Source organism: Botrytis deweyae, assembly GCF_014898535.1.
Source record: "Botrytis deweyae strain B1 chromosome Unknown BDEW_055, whole genome shotgun sequence".
In the NCBI taxonomy this organism is placed as follows: Eukaryota; Fungi; Ascomycota; class Leotiomycetes; order Helotiales; family Sclerotiniaceae; genus Botrytis; species Botrytis deweyae.
Genome location: NW_024066262.1, coordinates 159783 through 174949, shown reverse-complemented (window position 1 = coordinate 174949; position 15167 = coordinate 159783). Strand labels below are relative to the sequence as shown.

The window sequence follows — 15167 nt, the reverse complement described above, 5'->3', positions numbered from 1 at the left end:
TGACTGATATAGAGACTCTACGCTATGTGAAAAGCGTCTGTCCAGAATCTCGGCACATTGATTGTCTCCTAGGCTCTAAAACATTACAATAAGTCAACAACAGAGCCGAAGAAATCACCAGTGTCAGCAAGCTGCAGAGACGTCAAAGTGAAAATACAGAGTTCAAGTAGAAGAAAAGCTATGCTGAACTAGAGCTCCGAATCCGCATACTGAGTATGCAGCGGAAGCACAATCAGTCAGAACTGAGAAGTTTCATGGTGTCAGCTAGGAATAAATTGTGAGAAGGATTTGTGTCTCGACCTATTTACGCACTTCTTTCCTCGCCCTGTCTTCTATCGTTTGTAGCCGAGCCATCCCCTGTGTACCACACACCTCTCGACTTCTCGAGGGCCTCCGCCACAGAATCTCAGAGATCATCGATTCTCCTGCCGATCCTTATATCTAACTCTTCTACTAAGATACATCTCGTGGAGTATATCTATCTCCTATACAATTTTGATCAACACCATAATTTGTTTTTGAGACTTGCATGGTATGACTGGGTTTGAACTTTGGACTTTTCCAGTGACTGAGTCACTACAAAATTCTCCAGCCACCTCTCTTTGTACCACGGATATGATATGAGATGCTTGTCTCAAGAGGAACGTCCTGTTTCTTTCTAACATGGAATGCTTCTTGGCTGTCCATATTTGCATAGTGACATCGTCGATGTACTGTTGGTCAAGGTTAGTTCCTCTTCAGATGGAGCCTGGATGGGTGACAACGGAAATATGGAATTCGTGTAATTATAGTGCCTCATGTTGACGTTGCATACGGCTTTCAGACTTCCAAAGCAAGATTTTGAAACTTAAAGGGGGAGAAGGGGTTGGTTCCAAGCATTTCTGTATTGCTTTCTGTCCAAGATTTAGTGCGACGCCATTCTACATTGTAGGTATATGTCGGTGTTGTCTAAATTTGTGGACCCCTCTGTATGTAAAAAAGCCCTCTCGGCCCCCTCGTGATAAAATTGGGTTTCGTGTGAAGCAAGGGCCTCCAATTCCAAAATGGGACAAAAGACGCCAGCCCCTGAGTTGCTTCCCTGTTCATTTTAATATATTAGAATCATACATTATAGGAAGTTTAGCAGTATTTAGTTGATTGCCGTTGTGTATCGAGTAGAGTCTCTTGGGTGGATACTCTAGCTATGCTTCATGGTACTGATGGACCCCTTGATTTCTGTCTGCTTGATTTGGTTCGGAAATTCATTATTCCGTTCCAGAAAGCTAAGGTTAATGCTTCGCCAAGAATATACCCCGCCAACTTATATTTCCGATTCTTTCTTTGAACCTCTTGGGTGCCAGCAAAAACGAGCGAAGAATTCAAGTTATTGAGAGTCTAAATCAGTACCGGTGGATATCTTATTTTGAAGTACAAAGGTGTCTCTGTTGCTTAGCGCCAACTATGATAGCTGGCTTTCTATCATAGGCAAAGCTGGAATTGAGCGAAGGAACAGTACAGTTGTTTACTGTATATATAGTGAAGCGAGCCACACACGGCTTTCATAGAAAGTGCTGGGTGTTTCAGAGCGGGAACCAATCTACAGCCTATCCCCAATTTATCGCCCAGATTTCAATCGGCATACTATCCGTTGATCCGAGACATGATCCCACGATAAAGACAATTGCCAATACCCCTTTATTATCCACACAGATCGCACAATGTCCGCAGATTTCTGGGCTGGTTACATTAGTGGTGCCATCAGTATCATAATCGGCAACCCTCTCGATCTTCTCAAGGTCCGTCTCCAAGCCTCAAGTTTGTCACGTGCCAATGGTCTCTCTCCGATTCTCACCCCGTTCACTTCTACTCCGCCTATTACTACCGCTTTCCCAACCCCGAGCTCCCTTATCCGTGGAACTGCCGCGCCCATTCTCTCAACTGGTGCTCTCAACGCCCTTCTCTTTGTAACTTATAACAGAGCACTCTCATTCCTCCACCCTACTTACACCCCCAACCACCCGGAATCCGTACCCCTATTCTCGACCTTTCTTGCAGGCACTATTGGTGGTCTCTGCTCCTCTATTGTTTCTACCCCAACAGAATTGATAAAGTGTCGCGCTCAGCTCTCTAGCCCTCCTGTCTCTTCCCTGGCGATAGCTCGCTCTATTGTATCTACGACCGGGATTCGAGGTCTGTATTTCGGGGGTGTAGTTACCGCGTTGAGAGATAGTATAGGTTATGGGTTTTATTTTTGGAGCTATGAATTGTCATCGCGTCTCTACTCTTCTTATGTCCTCTCGTCATCGCCAGGAATGGAGGTTGTTACTACCAGTCCTAGGGACGAAGCAATTAAAATTCTCCTCTGCGGTGGCTTAGCCGGTGTGGTGACATGGGCTAGCGTTTTCCCCCTTGACGTTGTGAAAACAAGACTACAAGCTCAAATTCTTTCTCCTACACTGGTTTCAGAAGCCACACCCCTTCTTATCGGATCTCCACCATATAAGCCCAGAGGAGCCTTAGAAATAGCAAGACTAGCATATCGCAATGAAGGCATGGGCGTGTTTTTCAGGGGATTAGGTGTATGTAGCTTGAGGGCTTTCATTGTGAATGCAGCGCAGTGGGCAGCATATGAGTGGATTATGAGGGAGCTGGGGGCCAAAGGGGGGATCGACACTGGCGTCAAGGATAGAGGCAAGAGTGAGATTCTGATTTAGAAGGAGATGATTCGGCTTGAAATTTTCCTTTGGAGACGAAACTTTTGCAGATGGTGCATACATAGAGGAAGAGGTAGGAAGTCGGACAAAGGCCATGGCAAAAGAATAAAGAAAGAACATTTGGATAGATGTTATAGATTAGGATTGAGAACTAGGTGTAGTAAATAAAACCAGACAAGGTGCTCTTAAAGGTACCGCCTGCACAGTTAAGAAAGCGTTTAGCTCAGGTACATGAAATCCAGTCAAATTTCAAGACTAGCTTGTCTGTTACTTGGTAATTACTCAACGCTAACGTTTTAGCCAACACTAATCAATTTGTATTCTGGATAAACGTTGACATTTACACGATACTAAACATTTAAGTGCTGAAACATTGACCACCGTTGGCACTGACAACACTACCAGTCATCCATGCACTCTCTGGACTACAAACCATACCGACAACGCTAGCGATTTCTTCGACGTATGCTGGACGACCACCCCATTTCTTACCAACTGCCTTGACCTCTTCGGTATCCCACTCACGTACACCTGACAGTGGGATCAACGGACTCCATTGTGCTTGAGCTGCAAGCACATCGTCGCTACATTGACGGAACATATCTGTAAGTACCGAACCAGGGTTGATAGTGTTGACGGTGGCATTCTCAGCCAATTCTCTTGACCAAGTTCTTGTCATAGCCTCAAGTGCACCCTTCGTTCCATTGTAAAGCGTCAAGTATGGAGTGCCGACCTTTTGTCCGATACTGGAGACGTTCACAATTCTTCCAGATCGATCTGTTGGTAGGTATGGCTTGCATGCTCCTGTAAGCAAGATAGGAGCTAGCACGTTGGTCTCGTACGACTTGATAAAATCCGCGTGCGTAACTGATTCAAGAGGACCAATGCCAATCATAATAGCAGCACAGTTGATCAGGATATCAATTTGTAGCTTGTTGGTTTTGGCATTTGGTGGCATCTTTGAGTTACACGCCTCAATGATGGCTGCACAGCCTTCAGGTGTAGAGATGTCAGATCGACATGGCACGGCAACAACTCCATGATTCTTAGTAAGCTCTTCTGCGAGTTCAGCAGCAGAGCTGTCAGAGCCTTCGGTTAGATAGCTGATTAGGATGTTGGCACCCTTAGATGCGAGGTTTCTTGCAATACCAGCACCAATGCCTGGAAACAAGGTTAGCTAAGACACTGAGAAACGAGTCATTTATTAATCCTTACTTCGTGCTGAACCTGTTACAATCGCAACCTTGCCCTCATGCACTCGACCGGTGTTGTTGGAAGCCATTATGAATATTGGATCACTAAAAAAATCTTGGGTACTCAAAATTTAGGGCGGGCAAAAACGTAAAACGTTAATTTTCCAAAGCAAGTGACGGGAGGAAGGAAAGAAGAGACTATCAACCCCCCACGTTTGCATACCAATGTATGGGACCCATACTATGGGTAACATGCCCATGACACATGACGGTGGAGCAAAAGATTACTGAAGAGGCAATGAATGGCAAATTTAATCAATCCCACGTTGCATTCGTGAGATTCTGGGAATCGTCTCCGCCCGGGGAAGGAGAAGCACGAAGCCTCCTATGCAAAATCTCTCTTCACTGTGGGGTCATTGGTGGTAAACGTTGGGATTTGAAATCATTTGATATACTACATATGATCTTGCATTGTACAGATAGTACACCGTACAGAGCCTGTCTCGCCTGTCAACTTCTCAATTAGCCGGGGTCTTGACCAATCCGTCCACAAACTCTATCGAAAATAGAACCTTTTCATCTGGAAAGTTGAAACTATGTATGTAGTCGGTAAGACTTACAGAGTTCCTCAGAAAAATTCAAGTTGCACGCAAAATTCTGCAACGGAGCAGTTGCCAAGGCTATTAATCGAAATGAGTACGTGGTTTTCATTAGTGAATCAACGATTGTGCCGTGTCTTTATCATCTAGAACCTTCATTTCATGTATAATATCGAGAATATACCTCTATTAAACTTCACTAGTGACAAACGGGTATTCTATGGCTTCATCTTAAAGTTTCAATACCCGGTAATATCGTGAAAAACACAGCACTCATCCATCAAAAACGGTCCACTAAGATCCCTACACTAGCCTAAGGAGGAAGTCAGTTGTTTTACGACAAGAGCTAAAAAGAGGGACAAGCCCTGTCAAATTTCTTAGAGCAGTTCTCTATAAGGCTTTTGGACATTCAGGATTGGTCAAGGTGTAGTCATTCCACTCCACCACGATCCGTCCCACCCATTTTGTAGTGGAGAATGTGGGGCTAAATATGAAAGGGGCGGAAAGTGGGATCATTCTCACTAAGTACTACCGACTGGAATCAAAGTTTGCGTGCTGTGATAGAAAATGAAAACTCTGGAATCCCACGAAAAGGCTCGTCCTCTCGGAAGCAAGTGAGCGAGTCCCAGATTCGGATCAAACGCGGAAGATCAGTGGATAGTCTATAGAATATCTTGTTTCCGGAACCCTGGGGAAAACGTCTATGCATCGGATCCCTGTTATAATATAGACTCCTTCAGACTATAGAGTATGAAGAAATACATCATGTCGTTGTCTCCAGATATGATGTTCCAATTCTTCACAAACACACATCGCGCTGCTTTTTGAACCAGAATCAACTCGACGCGCAGATGGCTGACGTCGATGCTACAATACTCCCCCTCGAAGGGTTCCCTTTGGCAATCTTCGCCGTGTCTCTTGTCTGCCTTTGTATTTCGACGATTACTATAGCATTAAGGACATATGTCAGGATTAATGACAATGCATTCGGCTGGGACGATAAGTTGATAGTTCTAGGACTGGTAAAGTCACTCTAGCTCTTCAATTCTCAACTTGAAGTTAACTTTTACTAGATCGTTTACATTGTCGATGTCGGTTTGGCTTGTCATGGTACTCGAGTTGGGCTTGGTTCACATAATGGCAGGCTAAATACCTTCTTCTTGGTACAAGGCACAAAGTACCTCATGCTATGGATGATGCTATATGTTCTAGGTCTGGCAATCATCAAAAGCTCGATTTGTGTGACTCTCTTGCGCATAGCTAGCGCGCACAAGACTTACCGCTTCTTCGTCTTGAGCTTACTCGGCCTCACTATCGCTACATTCTTGGTGACGTTTATTGGAATTCTGCTTCTATGTAGACCTGTGGCTGCAAATTGGGATACGTCGTTGGTAGCAGAAGGAAAAGGGACGTGTTCGGGCATGGGCACAATGATCGCATTGAGCTATACCTCGACAGCTTGTACCATTGTGACAGATCTGGCTTGCGCAGTATTCCCTGGTGTAATGCTGTATAGGACGCAGATGCCATTGGGAAGGAAGATACAAGTAGGCTTGCTTTTGTCATTCGCTTCTGTGTAAGACAATTCCTCAAATCCTCACTGCCTAAGCGTTCGATGTAACTAACCAGGGGTTTTCAATTAGTGCTTCAATATCGACAATGATTCGAGCACCGTACATTGAACACTATCGCACTCCCACTGATAATCTGCTCTGTAAGTTATCCAGCAGAGTTCTTTAATGACAATAATGCTTATAAATCTCTAGACTATACCGGTTTCATCGTTCTCCTATCCAACATAGAAACAGCAATTGGTTGTGTAGCAAGCTCGATCCCTACAGTCGGTCGCTTTTTCATGCGCAACAGCGCCACAAAGAAATCAACATCTGACGCAGATGGCCCAAAAGATCTCGTCACTTTTGGTAGCGCACCGATAAGTGCCCGACACAATACCAAAGGTCGAGTCTTTCGCAATCCTACCGACACCGGTACGACATTTGCTACAGTGCACGCACACGGAGATGGAGATTGGAGTAGACTGCACGATGGAGATTCCGATCACAACCCGGATCTAGATACTCAGCAGGGAATTCGCGCAGACTATACTTATCAAGTAGAGCTGTCTAAGTCGCCGAAACACAACCAGTCGGAATCTGTTAGGGAATTGGCCCATGATGGATCTTCATGTTAGGCAAGGGGAAAATTTATCTCTCATTCTTCTATTTTGTTATTTATACCCAGATCATCAAGGCGCATTTGGCGGGGGAATCTTTTAGTTGCAAAAAGTTAGACACTTACTGCATTGTACGATTAAAGAAATATTGACGGCTTTCATCATGTTAAAAAGATCTATCGTATTTGTTCCCATATTTTCCTAAAATCTTCATAAATACATAAGTGGGGCTGGCCAGACTCAAGATTAGCGAAAGGTTATAACTTGCGGAAAAATATATCATCCATTGACAAACCTTAAAACTGTGGACCATAGAGCAAGTGCTACTCAAGGGGCCATACTTTTATTCAAGTGTAAAGTAACAAAGACAGATCGGCAGGTTTCCATCAGTGGCAAAATCTGTGTCTACCGATTAGTCTATGGAGCCTTATAGCATTGAAGATACTGTTGGCGATCAAATGTGGAGTGAACATGCGGGTAAAGTTAAGCCTTGTATTCAATCGCCGCGAAGAAACCATTACTTGAAATCGAGAATTGAAGTAATACAAATACCAGAGAGCCACCAGAGTTGATCTCACACCCTCACTCTATAAGTCGTCCTCTTCATGCAATCTTTTCCAAACGTTATCCTATACATGGAGCGCTCTGGCCATCTACCGAGGCCGATAACGCGCATTTGGCATAAAACCCAAAAATAGATTTCTGCTTTCGCTAAAATCTTATTTAGAATTTAGTAGTGTGTATATAAGAAATAAATAATTCAACTCAGTATATAATCTTGAAAGAAATAATAAAACAAAAAGAAAACAAATCCTTCTATTAATTAGAATTCAAGGAATCGAATGATATAACTCTTTTTGAATTATCTTAAAAATTGAAATTTATATTCAATTTAATAATATTTCAAGAATAAGAAATTCAATATTAAAATTCAATCTTTTTTCAAATTCATTATAATATTTCTATATTGAATATAAATTTCAATTTTTGAGATAATTCAAAAAGAATTATATCAATCGATTCCTTGAATTCTAATTAATAATTATATCTCTTTTTCATTTATTTCTTCATTTCTATTAAGATTATATATTGAGTTGAATTCTTTTTTTATTGATGATATCAACCAAAGCTCAATTAGTCATCAACTTATTTGAGCTATTTAAAGCTTGATTAATCATCAATTTTAATATTTAAGGTATTTATATAAAACAGATTTATTGATTAGAACTATATTATATTGAATATAAATTTCAATTTTTGAAACAATTAAAAAATAGTAGTACTAATCGATTCCTTGAGCTCTAAATAATGATTCAGATTATTTTTTTTTTTTTTTATAAATTTGCTTAAGGTTGTATATTGAATTGAATTCTTTTTTTCAATATTATAAAAGTTATTCAAAATTATATTAGTAATATAATTTAAGCGAGATAAGTTTAAGTTTAAATTTGAGATAAGGAATTCTTATTAAACTCAATTCGCTTATTCTAGAGTGGTTTATGTATTATAAAGAAAACTATTAGAAAATGGATTTTAAATATTAGTATACTTTTTATAGAAAATTTTGAAACGAATTCTAAAATCAGATAAATAAAGCTAACCTTAAGGGCTATTCAGTAGTATATTTTTTCTTATAAAAAACCTTTAATAAGATTGAATTCTATTGTATAGAATAAGATTTCTATAAATACATTATATAGATTTTAAAATTTCATTTTAGCGAAAGTAGAAATCTATTTTTGGGTTTTATGCCAAATGCGCGTTATCGGTCTTGGTATATCTGACAAACAACGCTCCGATCAATATTAAAAAATCCACCGTCTTCTATATCGTAAACCATCATTGTTCACCCACCCGAAACTTTTGCTCAGATTCGGCCAACTTTGTGCCAATTCGAAATCTTGCCGCGGCGACGGTGACCAGATGAGTACGGCCTGTGCGTGGGTTCTCGCACGTGTAAGGATATAGAGACCGGACGCTCATCGTCGGCGAGATAGCGGCGTATGCTTTTTCTGCATAGTGGAGAAGGTGGGTCAATGAGCGAGCAGATGATTGACGAGAGTGTATTTCTTCGACTGCAAAGAGGTGATGTCAGCTTACTATTGTGTAGGCAGGGAGATTCAGTATAGGAACTGAAAGTGAGGTGTATGTGCCCTAGAATACGATGCTGATGGGGAGGAGAAGCAGAGTGGAGGTGAAAAATCCAAAGAGAAATACCCATGGAGGGCTCTTAATTCACAAAAAGGAAGAGTCAATCTAACTTTGGGGGTATAGAAAACCGAACGAGGTATGAGGGACGAAGATATGTGAAGTATGGCACATGAAAAATTTACAGTACTTGAAAACTGAGAGGGATTCACAATTATAATCCGAAGAGTGCTCGGCCACGCTTGTGACCCCTCCGTTCCAATACCATGGTTATAAAGGTACGTAGAAAAAACAAGGACAGAATATACAGGCACAGGGGCCGATATCGTCGGATTAGGAAGTATTTTTAAAAGGGTACCGAAATCCGTTAGGATACAATATCCAGGTCAGCTGCTGAAGTGCTCGTACATGAGCCGAGCCTCGGGAAGTATGTTGGACCGAATCTCGAGAGGTCCGCCGCTATCCATTTGCGTCCTTGATGTGTACACTTGTCTCTGGCAGTTTGATTTTGGATGGAGAAATTTGGTGAATAGAGACGGTCTAACGGTTCTATGAGGGAACAACATGGCAAGATGCAGTGATAGAATAAATGGGAGTGTCAAGGAGCAAGGGATACTCTCTCCATGGCCTATTCTGTCATTATAACACATAATTTGGCATGCGATATATTTCCGCATGCATGAATTATTTGGTGGGTGAATATGCTGGCCAACTGAGTAGAGGTTGAAGATGCAGCCAAGCACACGATGGGTTGGTCGCATTATAAATACACTCAATCTGATCTGATTCCCAAGTCAGATGCTGTCGCTTGACATGCTTTAATGAAAATGTCATATCAAACCGTATAGCCTGGTCATATCTTGAACTAAATGATGTTCGGTGACAAAGTAATGAAAGGTTCAATATTCGGAAGAGGGGTATGAGCCTGCGGATCAGTAATTAACGCTTCTGCAGGTGCAAACACTTTTGACATGCAGTAGTTATTTTGTCGAATCTTGAGGTTTCACCTCAAACCGGTGCAACGGTGGGCTTATGAAACCTATAGTCATACCTAAACCGTTTCTCTCAAGCCTTCAAAAGTCGTCAGCCATAGGCTCGTCATTTTGCAAACACCGGAAAATTACAAACCATCCATGCCTTCGATTTGAGAATTCATTCCACACAGAGAGACGTGTTATGGGAAAGGCGAACAGGCGATGGAATTTGAGTTCGTTACATAGTTATATCGATCTGTATCGCTGTTCCCATCGCGTGTTGATTGTAGTGCATAATGGGATGCCGGCAATGTCGGTTGACAGATCGTGAATAGGTGATCGAAAGGGACTAAATGAAAGGTGAAAGGAGAGTAAAACCATAGTCTAGTTTCCAAACAGTCAAATAGAATTCAAAGGTATAAAATTCATCTTGCCATGATTATCAAATATATTGTAATCTGATAATCCACCACACCGCGACTGGGAGGGACACATATAAAACTCAATGAACTTTACATGAAACTTCCTCCTCTACGTAAGCGAAATAAATGACTGGATTTAAGTACCTTTGAAAAGTCGTCACAGCCATTACTTTTTGTAAAGCTGAAGTAAATTAACGCTTAACTTTTGTTTAATGGTTTCAATCAGATAATATTGTCTGTAATTGATTTGTGATTCCGATTGATCAATGATAATAAAACATACAAATCCGACCTTTTATTTTACTGTTGTAAAAGCTCAACTTGCATCCTTTAGTAAGACAGAAAAAACGAGACATCAAAAAATACACTCTCTTTTAAATATTTAATATCAAATCAAATAATCCTTTGTTGAAATCGGAGACGAGATGAACGGTTTGAGAAGCTTTCGGTCAGTCATAGGAGCTATTTGCAATATTGTTCGATATTAATTGATTTAATTAAAAGATATTGAGGCATATGTGTTTTCAATATGATTCTATTTGAGTGCTTTGGAGCCCGTTTGACGACCATCTTATACGAAATCCTAATCTGCCTGTTAGCTCACGAATTGACTGACCTGATGAGTAAAATCTAAGCAGGTGTATAGATTCCGATTTGATGCTAAAATCATAAATCATCTAGAAAAGCCATTTGATCTGATGATCACCATAATGATTGAGGGTGTTACGTTTGACAGCCGGATGATAACTCGAATGTTAATTCAAAATTTCAAGGAAATGAAGCTGTTCGCTTATCAATCTCGCATGAAGGAGTTCTATAGGTTTAAATTTGAATATGTGATAAAATCACTGTTTTCATTCAGAACTCAATAAAATGATATCACTTGTAAGATAACAATTCAATATATTCGAGTACTAAGTTTTATAAAATAACAATATTTAATGCATGAGAAAGATTGAAGTGAAATGAAGGAGCTTGAAAACCTTTCACCTGGCTTCGAGATTCGAATTGCTCTCCGTAACCTACAAGAACATGAACCACCACCCTTCGAAACGGTATATCCATCTTGATCTTAACTTCGAAATTTGATATTGATTTTAAATAATAGTGATTTATATACTTACTACAAAATTGAATTTGAATAGTCTCACTTCTTATAATCTGATCCCCAAACGGTAATTTCAGAAACAGAATCAAATACGACGCTGATTTAATTCATAATCAAAACCAGATTCCGGAGCCCTTGTTTTTCACCCACATGAACACATTTTCGTTGTTGCTAAAATATATACTAAAACAATCAGTCTTTCTTCAACAAACAAACACACTCAAGCGGCTTTAGCTCACTTGGGAGAGCGCCAGACTGAAGTACACTTCGGTTCATTAATCTGGAGGCACTGTGTTCGATCCACAGAAGCCGCATTCTGCGAGTTGAGGTCAACCTCAATCAAACATTTTTTTGTTTTTTTGAAACCTTCCAATCTGGAATTGAGGTAGGTGTCGTCGTTTGTTCTTCTGTTTTAAATTTGATGGTTTTTCGGATTGTGTAACGTCGGGTATTTTGGTTTGAGATGCCGAAGTTACTCCACTTACAATTAATACGCTCGATTTCGTGAGTAGCTTCTACAACTTCTTCGAAAACATACTGGGTCGGTATATGCAGAAAAACTTCGCTATACCGGACTGGTATATACCGGAATCTTGGATATACCGGAATTTTTTATTGATTTTTTCGAAATTTATATGTAAATACCGGAATTTTGACTAAAACCGGTATAAATTTTAGTAGCAGATTTAGCTGAATAAGCTGAATTTTGAATGAGTAAGCTTGATTGGCTATTATTACATAATATTTTCTCGAAAATATCAGGGTTTGGAGCTGAAATCGGATATAAATTTTGATTAGAAAGCTTGAACCATCATTTTTTATACCGGAATCATGAATATATCGGATTTGATTGGTTGAAAATTTCAGTCCGGTATAACTAAGTTCTTCTGTATATATATACTTGTCGGCTATTTATAATATAATCAATCACTCTGGGTGATTAGTAATATCAACTCTAACCTATAGCAATTCTGATATAATGAAATTATTTTATAAATCAATAATAAATCAATTATATATTTAATTAAAAAAATGAAAAGATTAAAATCTTTATTAGAATAATCTTAATGTAATCATCAAAAATTATTATTTTAATAGTAATAATAAGGATATAAATATAAAATTAGATTTATTCGAATATATTTAACACTTCGAGATTAAAGAAATAATACTTCCGTTCATTTTGTTTCTAAAAATCAAATTTGATAGAAAAATATTATATTATAAATTATTAAGAATTATAATAACAACCCTCAATTAATTATATATTATTAGAAATTGAATACTTAAATAAGAGATTAATTAGAACTATAATCTGTATTAAGATTTAATATTATATATTGTATAATTGATTTATTATTGATTTATGGAATAATTTCATTATATTAGGATCGCTGTAGGTCAGGGTTGGTGCTACCGACCACCTTAGGGTGGTCGGCAGAATTTTTCTAATAGCCGGCAAGTACATATTGAATTTCGAATGTTCAGCTTATTGAAAAGCTCTAATATTTGATATAGTACTCTTTCTTATCTATATCTATGTACATGTGTATATTCAATCTACGGTATATCTCTCGTTTGGTGACGATCTATCTGCATGTAGACTTAGTTGAAGTTGAACGATAAATGTATAAACTCATTTATGATCATTTTTACATCTTTCTTTATGCAACGAGTATGCCGCGTCTTTTCTTGTTGATGAAAATACGATGTTTTTTGATGTCAGCTATCGCGAGGATTTATCAAGTTTACAATCGATGATTGTGTATAAATTGTACAGGGTATGATGAGGAAAATTGATGCTCCAATTGATGTATCACTGGTGTTTTTTTATCACTCCAATGTATACAACACGTAGAAAGGCAATGAAGGTGTTTCAAAAAGTGTAATTAAACTCATTTATACATATGAGAGACCGCTCATGTTGAAACCTCATGCATCGTTCCAGTATAATATCCTTCGACGAGTTACCCCATGAGCCAGCCATGAACACACTGCTCCAGACTATGCTTATCCGGTTGACTTGCTTAACCTTCCATTTCCAGACCCCTCTTTAGTATCACCTCTGTCATATTTCATAATTTGCATCCAATTCCTCAATACCATGGAATATCCAGCAATACACCTCATATCGTTCATAAGCAAGCAGCGAAACCATAACCTCAGGCTCATAAACCCAACCCAACCCAACCCCGCAATGCTTCCAGCCTTAACTCCGCCCAAAGCATCGTAAACGTACTCATGCATTCAAAAGACAAATGACAGACATCCAGACCACTAATCAAAATAGCTCAAGACTTCCATCACGAATCTTCCTCTCGAAGGTCACCTCTCCATAATCCGAGGACAATACATCCGTACATTGAGTACCAACCATCACAAAATGATGATTCACACTATTGTAACCCCTATCGATCATAACCTTATTCACCCATTTCAACCATGTCCTAGCATACCCGATGTCTACCCATTTTCTCTTTTGTCTTGCCGAGAGATGTTGAAACTTGATGTCATTGTCTCGGTCGATGATTGTTGAGTCTCGGATCTCATTTATGACGACGTAGATGTTTTTCAAGGAGGGAATCTTTTCTCGAATATGTTCGGATGCTTCGACCTGAGTGAAAGCATTTTGAGGGTTGTCGGTAAGAAACGTTCGACGCAATGCCAAATTTTGAACCTTTTTCATTTGAGGACAAGAGAGAAGAGCCTCGTAAAGAATTTTGGATGCCTCAATTTGTTTGGTCAAATACAAAATGTCGGCATGGAAGTTGACATATGTCCCGAACACCCAGGTATTTTGTGTTCGCGAAAGATACCATTCTCGGGACTCCTTGCAGACTTGTACGATATTTGAGAACGAGAGATGTGATGTGATTGAGTCGGTGATCTTTCCAGTATTGCGGTCTGTATTATTCAGATGATGGACCTTTGGGAGGAGATCTTTTGCGAATGCGTATTCCCATATATCTAGTCGAAGCTCGGCTGGTAGTTTCTTGAAGGAAGGAAAAGTGCGGTCGCCAAATTGTTTCTTCGGACTCGACTCGATTTGTGGATACCGAATATTACGATATTCCGAAAGGTTTCTGCAAGTCAAGCCTTTCAATAAAAATGATCTAAGCTCCCATAGATCCAATTCATGAAAAAGCTCTATTACACCATTGTAATCCTTATGGTTGTGATGTTTTCTCAATATGATATCAAACCATTGACTTGGCCACTTGGAAACCATGTCTAGTTTGTCTGCCATCTGAAGATCAAGGAGATTTTTGAGAGACTGTTTCCCAACATCCATTTCTCTTTTTGTTTGCGGGCCAGCAACCTTCATGATTGCTGATTTGAAAGATGTAGAGAAAAGTTGAGTGGCTGCTGGAATGCGTTGTATGTTTGAGAGATCATAAACCAAAGAGAGTACAGTGGGAGCAGTGAAAATAAATCTATACACTTTGTAAAGATATAATAAGTACCTTGATGATATTGAACCCAACAAGGTTGCTGAGCGTGAACGTCCAAAAAATATTGTGAATCATAATATAATGGACTTTGTTTACGGTTTGACCATTTAACCAGCAAGGTATTTTTCTTGGCTTTGCATGATTGCGCCATCGTAGCTTCCACAACCACAATTGTAACTGCAAAGTGTACACACCCAACATCCGTGGATATAGCAATTGTTTGTCAGGTGATTGATTGATAGGAAAAATTGACCAAAGAGCAACTCTGCTCTGTCCATTGAAGAAAGACCACATTCTTGTATGTTATTTACATACTGTCCTACCAAGCATTGGCAACATCGTATCAAAAATCTTCCTACATTTTGTCATGAGCACCTAACTATTCGCGATTTTATCACCGTATGT

At 39.5% G+C, this 15167-nt stretch overlaps 4 protein-coding genes across 4 annotated transcripts; 2 read left to right on the top strand and 2 right to left on the bottom strand.

Moving 5' to 3' along the window:
- Positions 1 to 1697: 1697 nt before the first annotated feature.
- EAE98_011941 (uncharacterized protein) lies at positions 1698 to 2693 on the top strand (the record flags this gene model as incomplete). The annotated part of the gene is made up of 1 exon (XM_038959565.1): positions 1698 to 2693. The coding sequence occupies one exon, from the start codon at positions 1698 to 1700 to the stop codon at positions 2691 to 2693; it is 996 nt and encodes a 331-aa protein (XP_038804104.1).
- A 168-nt stretch (positions 2694 to 2861) lies between these two features.
- On the bottom strand, positions 2862 to 4067 carry EAE98_011940 (uncharacterized protein). The gene is made up of 2 exons (XM_038959564.1): positions 3909 to 4067; positions 2862 to 3854 (listed from the first exon to the last, which is right to left on the bottom strand). The coding sequence occupies exons 1-2, from the start codon at positions 3973 to 3975 to the stop codon at positions 3052 to 3054; spliced, it is 870 nt and encodes a 289-aa protein (XP_038804103.1). The 5' UTR covers positions 3976 to 4067; the 3' UTR covers positions 2862 to 3051.
- A 1269-nt stretch (positions 4068 to 5336) lies between these two features.
- On the top strand, positions 5337 to 6676 carry EAE98_011939 (uncharacterized protein; the record flags this gene model as incomplete). The annotated part of the gene is made up of 4 exons (XM_038959563.1): positions 5337 to 5507; positions 5559 to 6061; positions 6129 to 6199; positions 6252 to 6676. The coding sequence occupies 4 exons, from the start codon at positions 5337 to 5339 to the stop codon at positions 6674 to 6676; spliced, it is 1170 nt and encodes a 389-aa protein (XP_038804102.1).
- A 6915-nt stretch (positions 6677 to 13591) lies between these two features.
- On the bottom strand, positions 13592 to 14635 carry EAE98_011938 (uncharacterized protein; the record flags this gene model as incomplete). The annotated part of the gene is made up of 1 exon (XM_038959562.1): positions 13592 to 14635. One exon carries the CDS (start codon positions 14633 to 14635, stop codon positions 13592 to 13594), a length of 1044 nt encoding a protein of 347 aa, XP_038804101.1.
- Positions 14636 to 15167: the final 532 nt, after the last annotated feature.

Coding starts and splice junctions, on each gene's coding strand:
- EAE98_011940 (XM_038959564.1), bottom strand. CDS start 3,975: ATGGCTTCCAACAACACCGGTCGAGTGCATGAGGGCAAGGTTGCGATT. Junction 3,855..3,908: donor TGTAACAGGTTCAGCACGAA/GTAAGGATTAAT, acceptor CCTTGTTTCCAG/GCATTGGTGCTGGTATTGCA.